This window comes from Cebus imitator, unplaced genomic scaffold (genome assembly GCF_001604975.1).
Source record: "Cebus imitator isolate Cc_AM_T3 unplaced genomic scaffold, Cebus_imitator-1.0 Scaffold30, whole genome shotgun sequence".
NCBI classification, from domain to species: domain Eukaryota; kingdom Metazoa; phylum Chordata; class Mammalia; order Primates; family Cebidae; genus Cebus; species Cebus imitator.
In genome coordinates this window covers 3,828,773-3,849,840 of record NW_016107345.1, presented here as the reverse complement: position 1 = coordinate 3,849,840, position 21,068 = coordinate 3,828,773, and the positions used below count along the sequence as shown (strand labels likewise).

The 21,068-nt window shown below is 38.0% G+C and overlaps 1 protein-coding gene across 3 annotated transcripts in view; it reads left to right on the top strand.

Annotated features, from left to right (window-relative positions):
* ATR (ATR serine/threonine kinase) overlaps positions 1-21,068 on the top strand; it is a 133,418-nt gene that overhangs the window by 6,032 nt on the left and 106,318 nt on the right. For 2 of the 3 annotated variants that reach the window (XM_037736835.1, XM_017523751.2), the window contains exons 2-10: positions 8,348-8,439; positions 10,188-10,328; positions 13,379-14,256; positions 15,057-15,235; positions 15,678-15,869; positions 16,684-16,874; positions 17,643-17,795; positions 19,612-19,804; positions 20,049-20,311. In XM_037736835.1, coding sequence (XP_037592763.1) covers positions 8,348-8,439; positions 10,188-10,328; positions 13,379-14,256; positions 15,057-15,235; positions 15,678-15,869; positions 16,684-16,874; positions 17,643-17,795; positions 19,612-19,804; positions 20,049-20,311 — 2,282 coding nt within the window. The remainder of the gene's footprint in view (positions 1-8,347; positions 8,440-10,187; positions 10,329-13,378; positions 14,257-15,056; positions 15,236-15,677; positions 15,870-16,683; positions 16,875-17,642; positions 17,796-19,611; positions 19,805-20,048; positions 20,312-21,068) is intronic. The other variant, XM_037736836.1, reaches the window with a different exon arrangement.

The window sequence follows — 21,068 nt, the reverse complement described above, 5'->3', positions numbered from 1 at the left end:
CTCTGTTATCCAGGCTGGAGTGCTAGTGACGCGATCTGAGCTCACTGCAGCCTCCGCCTCCCAAGCTCAAGCGATCTTCCGCCTCCTGAGTAACTCTGACTACAGGTGTGTGCCTCTAGAGGCTAATTTTTCTATTTTTTTGTATGTTGTCCAGGCTGGTCTCCAACTCCTGAGGTCAAGCAGTCTGCCCACCTTGGCGTCCCCAGGCACTGGGATTATAGGCATGAACTACCGCACCTGACCAGAATCAGTTCTTTTATGGCATTTATTAGCTGTAAATGCCATTGATTCTATGTGTAATCAATTAGGGTTGGACTTTGCGGTTTGAATGAAAAAAAATTAGGCCGGGTGTGGTGGCTCATGGCACTTTGGGAGGCTGAAGTGGGTGGATTATGAGATCAGAAGATGAAGACCATCCTGGCTAACATGGTGAAACCATTCTCTACTAAAAATACAAAAACTTAGCTGGGCGTGGTGACACACGTCTGTAATCCCAGCTATTTGGGAGGCTGAGGCTGGAGGATTGCTTAAACCCGGGAGGCGGAAGTTGCAGTGAGCCAAGATCATGTCACTGCACTCCAGCCTGAGTGAAACAGAGCAAGACTCCATCTCAAAAAACAAAATAAACAAAAAAAATCACTATTTTTCTTTTACCATTATTTGAGATAATAAATGGGGAAAATATATGAACATGTTACAGTGCTATATAGAAATAAATTGTGATGTATATAAAATATATACAATTTAAATAACCATCTTAACTACTGCATCCTAAGTTGTTTTGTCAGAAGTGATGGATTTTGCTAGTCACACACACACAGCCTTCTATGAATCCTCTAGGTAGAGTTAATCATTGCCTGCATTGGGTGTACATGATACTTGCTTTTAATTTTTGTTTTTTTGAGACAGAGTCTTGCTCTGTTGCCCAGGCTGGAGTGCAGTGGTGCGATCTGAGCTCACTGCAACCTCCACCTCCCAGGTTCAGGTGGTTCTTTTGCCTCAGCCCCCCGAGGAGCTGGGACTACAGGCATGTGTCACCACCCCCAGCTAAGTTTTGTATTTTTAGTAGAGACAGGGTTTCACCATATCGGCCAGGCTGGTCTCCATCTCCTGACCTTGTGATCCACCTGCATTGGCCTCCCAAAGTGCTGGGATTACAGGCGTGAGCCACCGGCTGCTTTTGATTATTTAAGTACATTCCTCTCCTTTCCCCAGCAACTATTCTGAGTTCTTTGAAGCAGAGTACCTTGTTTTGTTATATTTGCCTTTTGAATTTATTAAATTATTAGCATCTGTACCCATCCTTCCTTTCTATATTTATTAAAAGAGTTACCCTCCTGTCCAAGGATTATATTTTACTTATATCTGGTTTCAAGAAGGGGAGTCAAACCTTAAGAATCGGTTGCTCAGGTCTTTCCATTATATAAATCCTCTTGATCTCATACAGTTCTTTAGTTATCACCAACTCTACTTCTCTTCATTTCATGGTGAAGCTTTGGAAAGAACCTGCTATTCTCAGTATTCACATTTCATTAGCTTTTCGGCCCCCTGCAATCTGGCTTGTCTTTACAGGAAATTTTTAAAAGTCCAAAAGAAATACAAAAGTGAACTCAACATGGATCAAAGACCTAAACATGAGAAGTAAAACTGTGAAACGCTTAGAAGGGAACATAGAGGGAAAACATTATGACATTGGATTTGGCAGTGATTTCTTTGATATGACACAAAGCACAGGTAGCAAAATTTAAAAATAGGTAAATTGGAATTCATCAAAAATAAAAAACTGTGTCTCAGAGGGCAATATCAATAGAGTGAAAAGGTAACCCATGGAATTGGAGAAAATATTTGCAAATCGTGTGTCTGATAAGGAGTTTAATATCTAGGATATATTAACTCCTGCAGCTCAACAACAAATATAACTTGATGGAAAATGGAAAAAGAACTTGAATAGACATTTCTCCAAAGAAGATATAAGCTCATGAAAAGATGCTCAAAATTGCTAATTATGAGGGAGATGCAGATTAAAACCACAAGACACTGCTTCACACCCCTTATGATAGCTATTACTTAAACAGTTGGGCATGGTGTCTCATGCCTATAATCCCAGCACTTTGGGAGGTCAAGGCAGGCAGATCGCTTGACCCCAGGAGTTTGAGAGCAGCCTGGGCAACGTGATGAAACCTCGCCTCTACAAAAAAATACAAAAATAATTAGCTGGGTGTAGTGACATGCACCTGTGGTTCCAGCTACTTAGGAGTTTGAGGAGGGAGGATCTGAGACTGGGAGGTGGAAGCTGCAGTGAGTTATGGGTGCACCACTACACTCTAGTTTGGGCAGCAGAGTGAGATCCTGTCACCAAAAGGGGGAAAATTTTTTTTTAAAACCCTGAAAATAACAAGTGTTGGGGAAGATGTGGAGAAATTGGAACTCTTGTGCGTTTCAGGTGGGGGTGTACTGTGGTACAGCCACTGTAGAAAAGGATATTAGAGTTCTGCCAAAAATTAAACATAGAATTACTATATGGTCCAGCAATTCCATTTCTGGGTATATACCTAAAATATTTGAAAGCAGGGACTTTAACAGATATTTTTACACCCATGTTCACAGCAGCATTATTTACAGTATCCAAAGTGTGGGAGCAACCCAAGTGTCCATCAATAGATGAGTGGATAAATTGTGTTATATACATAGAATATTATTCAGCCTTAAAAAGGAAAGAAATTTGGACACATGCTACAACATTGATGAACCTTGAAGACGTTCTGCTAACTAGGCAAAATAAGTCAATCACAAAAGGATAAATATTGTCAGATTCCACTTAATGTGAGATACTTAGAGTAGTCAAATTCATGGAGAAAATAGAATGGTGGTTGCCAGGGGATAAGGGGGAGGAGGAAGTGATGCTGTTGTTGAATGGGTGTATAGTTGTATTTTGGGAAGATGAAAAAGTTCTGGAGATAGATGGTGATAATGGCTGCACAAAAATGTTAATGTACTTAATACCACAAAACTGTATACTTAAAAATGCTCAAAATGGTAAACATGCCTGGATGCAGTGGCTCATGACTGTAATTCCAGTGTTTAGGGGGGCTGAGATGGGAGAATCGCTTGAGCCCTGGAGTTCAAGGCTACTGTGGGCCATGATTACACTGCTATACTTTAGTCTGGGTGACAGAGAGAGACTGTCTCTGAAAACAGCTTTTTAAAAATAATTAAAATGATAATGGTAATTGCATCTCATGTGGGGTGGTTTGTAAAGATTAAAAGATATATTTCTTGTAAAATGATGAATATTGTTCATGGAAAACATTCTATAATACATTTACATTTTTTAAATTTAAAAAACTTAAATTTTGTTATCTATATTTTACCTAAATAAAAATACATTTTTAAAAACTAATTTTATTTGATCCTGTTGACAGTTCCCTCCTTGAAATTATAATCTCCTTGGTTTCTAGAATAAACGTCTCATAGTTTTTTCTTTTTGTTTTGTTGGCTCTTTCCCTTTCTCCTTCTCTTTTGCTCCTGTAACTTTAATTTAGGGGTCTTTCTTTGGCTTTGTTATTACTTGCTTACAGTTGTACTCCTATCCCATACTTGGACTGCTACTATCTGTTATGACCTCAGGCAGGTTGTGTAATCTCTTCTAGTGTCATTCTCCTCAAATACAAATTAGGATTTGATATCCCTATCCCTATCTTGTGGCTTGTGAGCATTAAATGAAATGATACGGATAATGTGTTCAGCCTTGTCTTTTTTTTAATTTTTTTATTTTTTTATTTTTTTTATTTTTATTTTTTTGAGACGGAGTTTCGCTCTTGTTACCCAGGCTGGAGTGCAGTGGCGCGATCTCGGCTCACCGCAACCTCCGCCTCCTGGGTTCAGGCAATTCTCCTGCCTCAGCCTCCTGAGTAGCTGGAATTACAGGCACGCGCCACCATGCCCAGCTAATTTTTTGTATTTTTAGTAGAGACGGGGTTTCACCATGTTGACCAGGATGGTCTCGATCTCTTGACCTCGTGATCCACCCGCCTCGGCCTCCCAAAGTGCTGGGATTACAGGCGTGAGCCACCGCGCCCGGCCTTTTTTTTTTGTTTTTGTTTTTTGTTTTTTGAGACGGAGTTTCGCTGTTGTTGCCCAGACTGGAGTGCAATGGCAGGATCTCGGCTCACCGCAACCTCCGCCTCCTGGGTTCAAGCAATTCTGCCTCAGCCTCCCGAGTAGCTGGGACTACAGGCACGCACCATCGTGCCCAGCTAATTTTTGTATTTTTTTAGTAGAGACGAGGTTTCACCTTGTTGACCAAGATTGTCTCGATCTCTTGACCTCGTGATCCACCCGCCTCGGCCTCCCAAAGTGCTGGGATTACAGGCTTGAGCCACCGCGCCCGGCAGCCTTGTCTTATATAATGATAACTTAATCTGTATCTCTAGGCTAGATATTTCTTAAGGTCAAGAATTAATTCCAGCTATCTTTTGGACATCTCACTTTGTTGTTCCTTTGTGACCTTAAACTCAACATTTCTGAAGCTGGTTTTGTTTTTCTCACCAAACCTGTGCTTCTTCCTGTTAACTGTTTTGGTGAATGGCCTTAAAATCTACCCTAAGTAGAGGGCTAGGCTGACTTATCAAGTCTACCCCATTGAACTATTTCTTTCACCTTCTTAATAGTAGCTTCTAGTGTGTTGCTTGGCACATTATAGGTACTCAGTAAATGTTTGTTGATTGCAAGAGTGACTGTATGATTCCTTATCCTGTGTGATAGAACATAGACTTTCTACTTTTTGTTTTTGTTTTTGTCTTTTTTAATTGAGACAGATTATTGCTCTGTCAAGTAGGCTGGAGTGCAGTGGCATGATCTCTGCTCACTGGAACCTCCTACTCCCAGGCTTAAGCAATCCTCTTACTTCAGCCACCCAAGTAGCTGGAGCTACAGGTGCACGGACTTTCTACTAAATTCTTATATTCTGTTTTATGGCTGTTTACACCAAATCATTGAGCTCAAGTTGATTTTATTCTGGATTCTAGGGTACAATTCTGCTTAATTATTATATCTCCTCTTAATATTATTTTTTTCTTGATTGGACCTAAGACTAAAATATATGTACTTTTTCTTAACACTTTCTTAGCAGTTTATTCTGGAAAATTTTAGACATACTTAAAGAACAGAAAATAGCATATGGATTACCCATATACTCATCACTTGGCAATGATCAATTAGTGGTTCTCTTCCTCTCAGCACAGAGTATTATGAAGCAAATTTCAGGCATCATTTCATCTATAAATATTAGTATTTATCACTAAAGGATAAAGACTTTTAAAACATAATCATAATAGCATTATCTCACTGAAAAATAATTTCTTAATAAAATAGTCTGTGTTAAAATTTTTCTAGTTGTCAGACATACACATAGTTTGTTAACAAGTTTGTTTTTGTTTTTGAGACAGGGTCTTGCTTTGTCACCCAGGCTGGAGTGCAGTGGTGTGATTATGGCTCACAGCAGCCTCAACCTCCTGGGCTTAACCGATCCTCCTGCCTCAGCCTCCCAAGTAGCTTAGACTACAGGCATGTGCTGTCATGTCCTGCTAATTTTTTAAAAGTTTTTTTTTTGTAGAGATGGGGTTTCACGATGTTGCCCAGACTTGAACTTCTGGACTCAAGTGATCCTCCTGCCTTGGCCTCCCAAAGTGCTAGGATTACAGGTGTGAGCCACTATGCCTGGCCACTAACAGTTTTTATTTGGAATTAAAATTCGTTTTAGGATCGTGTATTGTAATTGGTTGATACAGCTCTTAAGTCTCAGTTTTATAACAGATTTCTCCTTATTTCCCTTAGAATTTACTTGTAGAAGAAACTGTTCTGTAGATTTTCCAAAAGTCTAAATCAGTATGATTTAATAGAAATATAGTACAAGCCACATATGTGATTTAAATTTTTATAGTAGCCACATTAAAAAAAAAGGAAATTGGTGAAATTAATATTTTTTTAATTTAACTCAATATACTCATGCATCACTTAAGAACAGGACTGTGTTCAGAAAAATGCATCATTAGATGATTTTGTAGTTGTGTGAACATCACAGAGTATACTTACACAAACCTATGTGGTATAATATACTACATACCTAAGCTATTTTGTATAGCCTATTGCTTCTAGGCTACAAACCTGTATAGCATATTACTGTGCTGAATGCTGGAGGCAGTTGTAACACAATATTAAGTATTTGTATATCTAAACATACCTAAACATAGAAAAAGTGCAGTAAAAATAATGTATTACAATTTTATGTGATCAACATTGTGTATGCAGTCTATTATTGACTGAAATGTCATGATGTGGTGCACAACTGTAAATCCAAATATTATTTCAACATGTAATTAACGTAAAATTATTAGTCAGATATTATATATTACTTTTTTCTACTAAGCTTTAAAAATCTAGGATATATTTTATAATTATAGTGTCACAGGATCCTTGGGGTGTCACTTTGCCAGCTGGAAACCTCTGTGACTGGTGGCACCTTTGTCCATGTTTTACTTGGGCCCACAGGGCTTCTTCCAACCACTCAGCCTGTCAGGCTGCACTTGACTCTTGCTTCTGGCCCAATTTCACACCTGCCAAGGGTGAGCTAAGCACAGAGTGGCAAGGGGTGCATGAGAAAGTGAGTGAGGGATGTGGCCACTGCACACAGCCTGGCATGCCGGCTGTGGTGGGGCGGGCAGCACCAGGTGTCAGCACAGACACTGGTTCCTTGCAAGGCTGCGGCTGGCCCAGGCGTACCACAAGCAGCTTTCACTGCTGGCACTGGGTAACGTGGTGGCACCCAGAAGCTTGGAGATGCCAGGAACCACAGAGCCCCAAAGCAGGTGTCATAGCCCTGGTTCAGGGAGCTTCTGTGTCTGGGCCCCCTGAAGAGCCACAGCTCTTGTCTCCTTTTCTCTTCTCTCCTTCTCGTCGCCCACTATGTGGTGAGCAAGGGGTGTGTTTCAGCCCTATTTGTGTTACAGCTTTTTCAGTCCTGCCATTCAGCAGGTTCCAAGTTATTGTTCTACATCCAGGAAGAATGAGGTATATGGACAACTGGAGGGTGAGAAAAGCAAAGAGGTGCTTTATTGAGCAATAGTACAGCTCTCAGGAGACCTGAAGTGGGTAGCTCCTTTTCACAGGCAGGTTGTACTGATGAGTGCAGCTCTCAGCGGAGAGGAGACCCGGAATGGGTAGCTCCTATCCACAAGCAGGGTGTCTGATGACTGTACAGCTCTCAGCTGAGAGGAGACCCACAGTAGGTACCTCCTCTCTGCAGGCAGGTCAGTCAGATGTCTGGCTGAATCTGGCTGAGTCTGGGGTTTTTATGTACTTCAGAACAGGAGGAAGTGAGTGCTGAATGGTCCCTGGGAAGTCATAGGTGGGCCTGGAAAAAGCACCGTGAGTTCTCTCTATGGTCTATGTAACTGGCAGCCAGGCCCCCAGGCTTCAGGCTGTTCATGGCTTGAAGGTGAGGCTTCACTCCTTTCCGCCCGGGAGCCTGTCTACTTCCTGCAGCCATCAACCTGCCGCCCACTAGACCCAGGCTGTTCATGCTGAGGGGCACCTGCAGGCCCATACTGAGCTGCCCTCAGCCTACCACTTGGCCTGCTCATTGACACCCAAAGTCCAGAGGGGGCTGAGGCAGCAGGGGGCTTGTGTGTCATTGCCATCCTGAGCACATGCACACCTGGCCGGGTAGTGATAGCACCTGGACTCAGCCACAACTTTGCTCCAAAATTGGGTTGGGTGCCTGGAGTGAGGAGAGGCCAGACAGTGGGAGCAGGTACTTCCAAACCTGTGGGGGCAGGGGCCTTCCTGGACCTGGAGAGAGCACGGATGCCTGGGTTTGCAGCCATGGTCAGGTAGCTACAGCTGTGCCCAGGATGGCAGGGCTTCTAGCCCTGCAACTCGAAAGGGGGCTGGGCTTCTGCCTGTCTTGGTTCCCACTAGCTCTATGGAGCGAGCAGCTTCAGCCCCACCTTTCTCACTGGAACCAACTGGGCTGCTCTGCCATCAGTAGCACATTTCAATTTGTATTAATCATGTTTCAAATGCTCAGTAGTTACTTGTAACTAGTGGCTACCATGTTGAGCAGGACAGGTCTAGGCTTGGCTGATTGGATCTCTTTAGTATTATTTAGCATATTTTTTTCTTGTAAATTGGTAATGTATTTAGATTTTCTTTTCATTTTTTAAACGGAAGAATACTGTGAATATCAACATTGACACTAAACAGATTTGATAAATTTATCTTTAGAGAACTTTTTTACGAATGAAACTGAGTCACTTTAAGGATTAAAAGCTTTTAATTTGTATTTTAGTGCCACCCCAGAGGAATATAATACAGTTGTACAGAAGCCAAGACAAATTCTATGTCAATTCATTGACCGAATACTTACAGATGTAACTGTTGGTAAGAAGCCAATTATTTCTTCTATAAACTTATACATTAGACTTTTTTATTTTCCATTTATACTTTATGGTAGCATTTTTCTCCATGTAGTTTTAGATATAGAGTTAGTATTTATGATAGTTACTATTTTCAAGCAAGTTAGTTGGTTGTTAATATTGCTATTGCTTGTTACAAAATTTGAATTAAGCTTTTAAAATAATTCTCTCTTCCTATTATCTAGATTTTCTATTGCTTGCTATGAGTTCTTTGATATTGGATGTTATAAATAAAAATATTTGGCCAATACCAATCATGCAGACCCTATTTTGGTTAGCTCTTATGCCAGTGGTATACTTCTAGCAAAAAAATTCTTTAAGTAAGTTACCTTTAAGTAAGGTTATGCCTGTGCCTATAGAGGGTTATAGGATTACGTGAGTTACTAAATCAGTTATTGCCTGTTTGTGCCAAATCTGATAGATAAAATATTACCAGTCTGGCGAGATAGTGTCACATTTGTCATATCTGTTGAAATTACATGGAAGGGGTAATATAAAATGGCATTAGGCTCAGGGTTCATAACTTGGGTTCCAAATTTGGCATAGATTTTATGAATTAGGCTAGCCATTTAGCCTTTCTTTTTCAATCAGTAAAATGATGGGTTGCTGAAAAATAACAAAGGACTACTGAACACTTGCAAGATGTGTTTTTATATGGTATTCCTATTCCTTCTGTTTAGACTATTTGTCCTTCCCCTCTCTGGCCAACTCCTCATTTAGGAATTATTTCCTTCACAGTGCCTTCGCAGATACCTGTTTACCCTTATTCTGGATTAGTGCAGTTACCATATTATGTTATAATTATTAATTTGTTTGACTCCTCACTGCTTTATGAGAATGCTTTTTAATCATTAGATTTTAGCACAGTGCCTGTCATTATTTCTAAAGTACATGTTTGATAAATGGATGTATGATAGAGAAATACATGTGATTTTTAAACATTTAAAATTAGATAAGAGTGTAGTGTTGGCCAGCATGGTGGCTCATGCCTGCCCAGCACTTTGGGAGGCTGAGGTGTGCAGATCACCTGTGGACAGGAGTTCGAGGCCAGCCTGGCCAACATGGCAAAACCCCATCTCTACTAAAAATACAAAAATTAACTGGGCATAGTGGCGCACGCCTGTAGTCCTACCTACTCAGGAGGCTGAGGCAGGAGAATCACTGGAATCCGGGAGGCAGAAGTTGCAGTGAGCCAAGATCACACCACTACACTCCAGCTTGGGCAGCAGAGCAAGATTTCGTCTAAAAAAAAAAACAAAAACAAATACCGTAGTGATTAGCTCCATCAATTTAGCTTCAGTGCTGTGTTGAATGTAGTTCTGGTCACCAAATTATGGTTTCTTTCTTTTTTTTTTTTTTTTAAGAGAGTCTTGCCTTGTTCCAAGCTGGATGCAGTGGTGTGATCATAACTCACTGCCGCAAATCTTCCTGCCTCAGTCCCCTCCCTGCCCCCTGAGTAGCTGGGATTGTAGGTACACACTACCACTCGCGGGTAATTTTAAGAAAAAATTTTTTTGTAGAGACGGGATCTTGCCATCTTGTCCAAGCTGGCCTTGAACTCCTGGGCTCAGATGATCCTTTCACTTCATCCTCCCAAAGTACAGCGATTACAGCTATGAGGTACATTGCCTGGCCTGCATTTTGGTTTCTTTAACAAAAGGACCATTGTTTAATTTGTCATGATTCTTTAAAATGAATCTTTTATTGTTTTAGTTGCTGTAGAACTTGTAAAGAAAACTGACTCTCAGCCAACCTCTGTGATGTTGCTTGATTTCATCCAGCATATCATGAAATCCTCCCCACTTATGTTTGTAAATGTGAATGGAAGCCATGAGGCCAAAGGCAATTGTATTGGTAAGTGCTGTTATTTGTGCGTTCACTTGCCATCTATTTTATAATATCCTCCTTTTACTGCTCTTCTGAAATATTACATGTACAGGATTATACTTTTTTGGGTCAGCTTTGCTGTAAATTGAAGGAGCAAAATGGTAATGGTTATTTTACCTTTACTTTCCTTACTGTTTTCTTTTTAGTATCATATACTAGGTGCTTAGAATAGAAATAATCAAATTCGATTATTTGCCACTCAACACTTTGGCATAGTTTTCTTTTTTCTGTTTTTGTTTTTGGTAATCTCTTTCTTCTAGATCAGAGCTTGGCAAGCTGTAGTCCACAGGGTGGCTACCTGTTTTTGTGAACAAAATTTTGTGTTTTGTTTCATTTCTTTCTTTTCTTTTTCTTTTTCTTTTTTCTTTTAGTATGAGACAGGGTCTTGCTATTTTGCCCAGGCTAGTCTTGAACTGCTAGACTCAAGGAATCCTCCTGCCTCAGCTTCCTGCATACCTGGGACTATAGGCACATGCTACTGTGCCTGGCTTCATTTTTTGTAAACAGAGTTTTATTAGAACATAGCCATGCTCGTTCTTTTACTTTGTCTGTGACTACTACAAAGGCAACTTGGGTACTCAAGTCAAACATAATACTATCTCTTCCTTTAAAAGAAGTTTACTGACCACTGTTCTATATATAGAAGCTTTTCTCCAGGTTTATTCCTTACTACACCTACTACTTTTGTCCCTTCATTGGTGTCTTCATAACAAGATGCAAACTAAACATTTTTTTGTGTGTAATGGATAAAGTATTTTAAAATTTTTTTCTCAAACTTTAAACTTTGATAGCATGTCTCCAAGAAGATTTTTCAGAGCACTACTTCTAACTGCTTAGAACTGGCTTAGTTATTCCTTCTTTATGATCTGTTAGTACCAAGTGTTCTGCATTTCTTCTATCATAGAGGCTGTTAAATGGTACTGTAATTCTTGGTGCGTCTATATTCTTTCCTATGGCAGTTTTTAAGCTACAAGTCATAACCCACTAGTGGGTTATGAAATTAGGCAATTATCAGCATTTTAAACAAGATGAAATAAACTAGAAAATATCATATGCTGAACTCGGTGGCTCACGCCTGTAATCCCAACACTTTGGGAGTTCAAGACTAGCCTAGGCAACATGGCGAAACCCTGTCTCTACTAAAAAAAAAATTATACAAAAAATTAGCTGGACGTGGTGGTGCATGCCTGTGGTACCAGCTACTCGGAAGGCTGAGGCACAAGAATTGCTTTAGCCAGGGAGGCAGAGGTTGCAATGAGCTGAAACCATGCCACTGCACTCCGGCCTGGGTGACAGAGTGTGACCCTGTCTCAAGGAAAAAAAATATATATTAAAAAAAAAAAAAAAAAAAAATATATATATATATATATATATATATCATAGTATATTATGGTGTAATAAGAGTAAGTACTGTTTCATGAACGTTTTGTTTTAAATATTTAAATAAAATGTACGTATATGTACTGGGTCATGATATAAAATGTTATTTCTTTGTTTCAGTCAAAAAGTTCAAGAAACTACTGTGGGATTCATGAGGACAGGGCTATAATTTATTCTTGCCTACCTGAGACAGAGTCACCACTCAAATTTTAGTTGAAGGAATGACAATAGCTACCCTTTATTGAACATTTATTTTACTCTGGACCTGTGCTATTTCATGTACATTGTCCTATTTGGTCCTCACAGTAACCCATAACATAGATAGCATTATTCTCCTTTCATAGATGAAATTACAGAGGTTCAGAGAAATGAAAAATTTATACAACTAGTAAGTGGAAAGCTAGGACCTTGTCTGTCTGACTCCAAAGTTGATACAGGCATACCTCAGAAATATTGTGGGTTCAGTTCTAGACTACCACAATAAAGCGAATATTGCAATAAAGTAAGTCACATGAATTTTTTGGTTTCCCAGTGCATATAAAAGTTATGTTTACATTGTATGTTAAGTGTGGAATAGCATTATGTCTAAAAAACAATATATATATACCTTAATTAAAAAGTACTTTATTGCTAAAAATGCTAGCGATTATATTATCCTTCAGCAAGTTGTAATCTTTGTGCTGGTGGAGGGCCTTACCTTGATGTTGAGGGCCTTGCTCTGGATTAGGCTTTGGCTTTAAAGGGAATGTTGTGGCTGGTTTGATCTTCTTTTCTCCCTACTGGAAATTTTCTTGTCTTTTAATGATTTGATCTTCTATGCAGACTACGAAAACTTTCTCCATACCAGCAATAAGGTTGTTTCACTTTCTCATCAATGGTATGTTCACTGAAGTAGCACTTTTAATATCTTACAAGAACTTTTTCTTGGTTTTAACAACTTGGTTGTTTGGTGAAAGGGTCTAAGCTTTTGACCTGTCTTGGCTTTCAACATGCCTTCATTAGGCTTAGTCATTTCTAGCTTTTGATTTGAAGTGACAGGTGTACGATTCTTCCTTTCATTTGAACACTTAGAGACCATTGTAAAGGTTGTTAATTGGCCTAATTTCAATACTGTGTCTTGGGGAATTGGGAGACACAAGGAGAGGAAGAGAGATGGGAAACTGCTGGTTAGTGGGGCAGTCAGAACACATAACATACATTTATCCATTAATTTTGCCACCTTATGTTGGTATGGTTGATGACAGCTCCAAATAATTACAAACAGTGACATCAAACATCACTGATTACAGATCACCATAACAGATATGATAATAATGAAAATGTTTGAAATGTTGTGAGAATTACCAAAATGTGATACAGAGACAGGAAGTGAGCACATGCTACTGAAAAAAATGGTACTGATACACTTGCTTGATGCAGTTATCACAACTTTCGATTTGTGGCAAATGCAGTGTCCTTAATGTGCAATAAAACTGGTCATGCCTGTGTTCTAAACTGTTATGTTTCCATTGTGAAGGAAATGTTTTGTACTCGTTAGTGAAGTTTATTCTTTAAAAATCAATCGTTAAGGATTTAGCAAATGAATTAGCACTTTGGATATTCTTGTTTATTTAATATCTTTTTTGTTTATTTCAAAGAATTCAGTAATTGGATCATAACAAGACTTCTGCGGATTGCAGCAACTCCCTCCTGTCATTTGTTACACAAGAAAATCTGTGAAGTCATCTGTTCATTATTATTTCTTTTTAAAAGCAAGAGTCCTGCTATTTTTGGGGTACTCACAAAAGAATTATTACAACTTTTTGAAGACTTGGTTTATCTCCATAGAAGAAATGCGATGGGTCATGCTGTGGAATGGCCTGTGGTCATTAACCGATTTTTAAGTCAATTGGATGAACACATGGAATATTTACAGTCTGCTCCTTTGCAGTTGTTGAATATGCAAAATTTAGAATTTATTGAAGTTACTTTATTAACGGTTCTTACTCGTATTATTGCAATTGTGTTTTTTAGAAGGCAAGAACTCTTACTTTGGCAGATAGGTTGTGTTCTGCTAGAGTATGGTAGTCCAAAAATTAAGTCCCTAGCAATTAGCTTTTTAACTGAACTTTTTCAGCTGGGAGGACTACCAGCACAACTAGCTAGCACTTTTTTCAGCTCATTTTTGAAATTACTAAAACACCTTGCAGAAATGGATACTGACCAAGTGAAACTCTATGAAGAGCCATTATCAAAGCTGATAAAGACACTATTCCCCTTTGAAGCAGAAGCTTATAGAAATATTGAATCTGTCTATTTAAATATGCTGCTGGAAAATCTCTGTGTCATGTTTGAAGATGGTGTGCTTATGCGGCTTAAGTCTGATTTGCTAAAAGCAGCTTTATGCCATTTACTGCAGTATTTCCTTACATTTGTGCCAGCTGGGTATGAATCTGCTTTACAAGTCAGGAAGGTCTATGTGAAAAATATTTGTAAAGCTCTTTTGGATGTACTTGGAATTCAGGCAGATGCAGAGGTAAGTAATTTTTCAGGTTACTTGTTAAGTATTAATTTTGTTTGTCATTTAATTGTATACATGTGTGCAAGATGTAATAAGAAAATAGAATATCTTTAGTAGTAATTTATATTTGGAACATAATGATTTTCATAGTCTAGTCTGGCTCACAGTTAGGGACTTTTACTTTGATTTCAGAAGGATTTGTTCATCAAGTTGGTAATGAACTGCCAATGGAGTAGAATGTTTTTAAGTAGAATCTCTGAAGTATAAATGTATTTGTCGCATTATTAATTAAAAGCGGGAAGTTATCAACTTAATTGCAGAAACTTTGATCACTCAAATAGATTTTGTGTCTGACAAGTTATAATCAATCACTTTTAGAAAACCTGTGAATGATTAATCATGCCAAATTATGCCCTTTTTTCTATTTGGACTGTGGGAGTCAGGTAATACAATAAAATCATTAGATATGCAGTAACTTGATTAAATATTTTAGTTTATTAATCTTGCTGGATTTGTTACATGAAAAAAGTTGGTAATTCCCTTACAAAATTTTTTACAAGGGAATTAAAATTTGTAGCATTTTGATAAAAGGAAAAAATGGATATAGACAGAAGGATTTGTCTTAAATCTTCTAAGACTGTAGAACCATAGCCTATATATAGACTGAAATAATATCGATTAATTTAGGTGTTGGTTTTGCTTTATGAGCCTCTAAAAGTAGTTTCACTAGAAAACATCTAATACATTCTTGCTCCCTATGAATAGAAATATGTTTTCTAAGAAATATTTCTGGAAATTATTTTCTATTTTCTCAGTACTTGTTGGGCCCACTTTACGCAGCTTTGAAAATGGAAAGTATGGAAATCATTGAGAAGATTCAATGCCAAACTCAACAAGAAAACCTTAGCAGTAATAGTGATGGAATATCACCCAAAAGGCGTCGTCTCAGCTCGTCTCTAAACGCTTCTAAGAGAGCACCAAAACAGACTGAGTCGTATGATGACCTTCATTCAGTTTGTATTTAGCCACTAAATAAAACTTTGCTTACTTTTAAAAATCAACTTTAGTTAAGTGTTTTGATTTAAATACACAAAGAACATCCTTCTAAATATAGCCGAGGGAGTGCTTAAAATATTATAATAATTCTTCTAGACTGTTAGTAGTATGAAACATTTCATGGCTAAATATAGTTACTTTGCATGTTTTACATGCTTATCTAATTTAACTTTTTAATGTGTGAAAAATCTTTGATACTGTATAACTTTTTATAATGTGGCTAAAGCATTGCTATATTTCAGTTAGTTTTAAACATTGTTTTAAATCAGTATAAATTTCAATAGTTGATGTTACATAGTATGTTTTATTCTAAATATGTTTCATGTTTTAACCAAATTTATTTACATATGAACATCTCTCTACTGCATTCCTAATTATAGAATTAAACATGTGGACATGAACAAAAAGAGCATATTATGGAGTGCACTGAAACAGAAAGCTGAATCCCTTCAGATTTCCCTTGAATACAGTGGTCTAAAGAATCCTGTTATTGAAACGTTAGAAGGACTTGCTGTTGTCTTACAACTGACTGCTCTGTGTACTGTTCATTGTTCTCATCAAAACATGAACTGGTAAAACAACTTGTTTCTTGGGGTTGCGTTTCCTGTAATGAACTTGGTTTTACTGTTTACTCATTATTCACTTGATTCATGTGACCTTAGAACACAAACTTTTCAGTGAGATAGATAAGAAATTCATTTTCTCTTGAGTCAAATGCTAAGTACGGTGCTCAGTACTGTATATATCTTAGTTAATCTCCACAACATTCCTATAAGGTAAATGCTATTATGCCCGTTTTAAAAATTAGAAATTGACACTCAGAGAAATTGAGGCTCTTTTTTATCTGAAGCCAAAACTGACTTTCTTGGTGACACATGATTAGAAAGTACCAGAACACATTTGTGTACAACTCAAAAAGCCAGTGTTTGGCTTTTGGAGACAGGGTCTCGCTTTGTCTCCCAGGCAGGTATACGTTGGCATTATTATGGCTCACTACAACCTTGGTCTCCCTCTAGGGCTCAAGTGAGCCTCCCAAGTAGCTGGGACTATAGGCATGTGCCCCCACACCCTAATTTAAAAAAAGTTTTTTGTAGAGATGGGTTTCCCTATGTTGCCCAGGCTGGTCTCAAACTCCTGGGCTCAAGTGATCCTCCCACCTCAGCCTCCCAAAGTAATTTTTCTTCCCAAATCCTAAGAGTGATTTAAGCTGACATAAATAGATTAAACCTAAAATAATAGTGACATATTACTTGATTTGCATATTTACTTTAAATTGTATATAAATTTTGTGCTCATAATTTCTTTAGGCTTTACTACAATTTTATGTTTGACTATAACAAAATTCATCTTAATTCCAATGTCTTTAACAAAATGTACTTACTGCAGCCATAAGTTCAAGGACTGTCAACATAAATCCAAGAAGAAACCTTCTGTAGTGATAACTTGGATGTCATTGGATTTTTACACAAAAGTGCTTAAAAGCTGTAGAAGTTTGTTAGAATCTGTTCAGAAACCAGACCTGGAGGCAACTGTTGATAAGGTGGTGAAAATTTATGATGCTTTGATTTATATGCAAGGTGAGTACAAATAAGCAATAGATCAGAATAACTTTTAAAGATAATCAGTATAGAAATATGCTTTCTTTTTTGCCTGAACCCTAAATGTGTGTTTGGAATACCCAGAAGTTTTTTCTTGATTTCAGTTCTATTAAACTTGTCAATAATTTCTGAGTTGCAAATTTATTTGCATAATATTTTGATTTATTCTTTAGTCAATAGAAATTATAACTTTAAAGCTTTCTGATTTGGGAATTTAAGGAATGCTGCAATTCTTCTTCAAAAAAGACATAGATATGGCCAGGAGTGGTGACTCACACCTGCAATCCCAGCACTTTGGAAGGCCAAGGCAGGTGGATCATGATGTCAGGACATTGAGACCATCCTGGCCATGGTGAAACGCCGTGTCTATTAAAATACAAAAAATTAGCCGGATGTGGTGGCGGGTGTCTGTAGTCCCAGCTACTCAGGAGGCTGAGGCAGGGGAATTGCCTGAATCTGGGAAATGGAGGTTGCAGTGAGCTGAGATCATGCCACTGCACTGCAGCCTGGTGAAAGAGCAAGACTCCGTCTAAAAAAAGACATAGATATATATTTTTATAAAGTCACATTTAATTTCTTTGGGTTCACAGACCTCAGACCATAATTTATGAATCTCTGTGTTAAGAATTTGTGCTTAGCGAATGATCATTATGATAGCACTTGATATTTTACATGTCTGTATTTTCATTTAAAAGAGAAATGATTCAGGAAAAGTTATAATTAATGACTTATTTTGTGCTTCTGTAGTAAACAGCTCATTTGAAGATCATATTCTGGAAGATTTGTGTGGAATGCTCTCACTTCCATGGATTTATTCCCATTCTGATGTTGGCTGTTTAAAGTTGACCACATTTGCCACTAGTCTTCTAACATTAAGCCGGAGGATTTCAGATAGCTATTGTAAGTGTTCACAAGAATATGTTTGTATGTGGTTTATTTAATTTATTTATTCGTTTTTGAGACTGGTTTTACTCTGTCACCCATGCTAGAGTGCAGTGGCACGATCTTGGCTTGCTGCAACCCCTGTCTCCTGAGTTCAAGCAATTTTCCTACCTCAGCCTCCTGAGTAGCTGGGATTATAGGTGCCCACTACCATTCTCAGCTATTTTTTGTATTTTTAATAGAGATGGGGTTTCACCCTCTTGGCCAGACTGGTCTCAAACTCCTGACCTCAAGTGATCTGCCCACCTCAGCCTTCCAAAGTGCTAAGATTACAGGCGTGAGCCGCCATGCTCAGCCGTTGCTCCGTGTGATTTAACTTGTCTCTATGTAGGACTTCTAACACCTATCACTTATATTTTTTCAATAAGAGACCAGGTACATTTTTAATAATTCAGAAGGGAGTTAGGTACATAAAAAGTACCACCTATAAAAGCCTGCCCCATATATCCCATTTCCTTTCTGTAAAACATTTGCAGTGTTTCTGTACATGTTTTTATATTTATTAGTAAAATTAGGAAATATTTGAGAAATATTTTAAAAAGAACAATACACCAAAAATTCTTATACCAGCTTCTCAGATAAGAAATAAAAACATTACTCCAGGCACAGAGGCTCACGTCTGTAATCCCAGCACTTTGGAAGGCCAAGGCATACGTATCACTTGAGGTCAGGAGCTTGAGACCAGCCTGGCCAACATGACAAAACCTGTCTCTACTAAAAATACAAAAATTAGCCAGGCGTGGTGGTTTGTGCCTGTAGTCCCAGCTACTAGGGATGTTGAGATACAAGAATCTGTTGAAACCAGGAGGCAGAGGTTGCAGTGAGCCAAGATTATGCTACTGCACTCCAGCCTGGGCGACAGAATGAGACACTGTCTCAAAAACAAAAGAAAAAAGAAATAAAACCATTAAAGTCTTTTGAAGTCAGTTTCATTTCACCCTTCCCTCTCTTCATGAATTTTTTTTTAAAAAAGAAATAAAAATATTAGAGATACGATGGAAGCCCATTGTCCCTCTATGGTTTAATCTTTATGAGACTTATCCCATGGTGATATGGGTAACTCTAGTATTTTATTTAAGCTTCCGAATAGTAGCTAGATGTACGGCTAGACACTATCAGACCTCCTATTGGTGGACAATCAGGTTGTTTCCAACTTTTCACAATTATAAGCAAAATTTAAATGAATACTTTCGTAAATGATTCTTTAGTCATCCTAAGGCCATGCTGTTTGAAAAGTATGGTCCACAGACCAGTAGCATTGCCACCATTTAGGGACTTGTTAGAAATGGAGCATCCCTGATTTCTGCTGAGAGAGCACATTAAAAAAAAAAAGAGAGAGAAAGGAAGAAATGGAGAATCTTATGCGCCACCCAGACCTACTGAATCAGAATCTACATTTTAACAAGATAGGTGATTCATATGTATATCAAAGTTTGAGAAGCACTATTTTAACATATCTGTCCACCTAGGAGTAGTATTGTTGGGTTATAGAGTTTACACATCTTCACCTCTTTTCTGCTGTATTGTTCTCCAAAGATATGCCAGTTTGCACTCCTATTAGCAGAGTATGAGAGTTCCACATCCTCACTGATACTTAGCAGACTTCAAAATTTTTGCTATCTAGGGAAAAAAAATGTCTTGGAGTTAATTGACTTTTATTTTATATATATATATATATATACACAAATGTTACTTCTATATGTATGTGTGTATATGTGTATACGTAAAATTAACATTAGTAAAAATCTTGTTTAATAAACTTAATTGTTTTCAGCACCACAGGCACAGTCACGATGTGTGTTTCTTCTAACTCTGTTTCCAAGAAGAATATTCCTTGAATGGAGAACAGCAGTTTACAACTGGGCCCTGCAGAGCTCCCATGAAGTAATAAGGGCTAGTTGTGTTCGTGGATTTTTTATCTTGTTGCAGGAGCAGAATTCTTGTAACAGAATTCCCAAGATTCTTATGTATGTACTAAGATTTTAATTTGAATATATTACTCAATTGGAAAGATCATAATTCTCTGGCTATATATGCAAAGTTATGTTTATTGTTGAATACGTAAAGTAAATGTTGTTTTAGTTTTAGAATTTAACATTTTTTCTTTCTGGACTTTGTTTTACCAGTACCTTAGTCCTAAATTAAGCAAGACTATTTATACCACAAAATTAGGCAAGAAGGTTTAGTCTTTTTCTTTTTTCCCCCCCCCAGAGATAAAGTCAAAGATGATTCTGACATTGTCAAGAAAGAATTTGCTTCTATACTTGGTCAGCTTGTCTGTACTCTTGATGGCATGTTTTATCTGACAAGTTCTTTAACAGAACCTTTCTCTGAACATGGACATGTGGACCTCTTCTGTAGGAACTTGAAAGCCACTTCTCTACATGAATGTTCATCTTCTCCACTAAAAGCTTCTGTTTGCAAGCCTTTCCTTTTTCTACTAAAAAAAAAAACACCTAGTCCAGTGAAACTTGGTGAGTGATTATGACTTATTTAATATTTTAAAACCCATTTAAGCTCTGTTTTTCAAATCAGTAAAAGAATTAGGCTGAAGCCTTGAAAAACTAGGAAGTTACATGCTTGATAGATTCAGTGCTTTGTATTGATTACTTATAAATGGGATAACTGGTATTAGATCATAGAACCCACAGGAGAAGTGATTTGGGGATTTTTCGAATACTCTTGTGATTTGACAACCTAAATGGGGCATACCTGATGGTTGTTTCAATATTGTAAGATTCAGTATTCTATATCTTCTTTAGTGATACCAGAGACCTTCTTAATGTGTCCGCAGTTACCACCTTGGACCTTGAGAACTTCAAATAGTTAGATTACTTTGCCCAACTGAGAACTATAGAGCGTATCTTCTTGGCCACTTTCCAGTGGTAATGGAGTATAAGCTTTTAGGGAGCATGAGATTTCTAAAAATACGTAGAAGATAAATTTGTTTAGGTAGCAAGTTGAAACTTGTTCTCAAGTTTTCAAAGTGATGGAAAGTACTCCCTAAATCTTGTAATATAAGGTTAACAATAAAACTAAGATCCTCTTTAGAAATGTGCTTTTCTTTTTTTCACTTCCCGAGATGGAGTTTCACTCTTGTTGCCTGGGCTGGAGTACAATAGCGTGATCTCAGCTCACTGCAACTTTCGCATCCTGGGTTCAGGTGATTCTCCTGCCTCAGCCTCCCGAGTAGCTGGGATCACAGGCATGTGCCACCACGCGCAGCTAGTT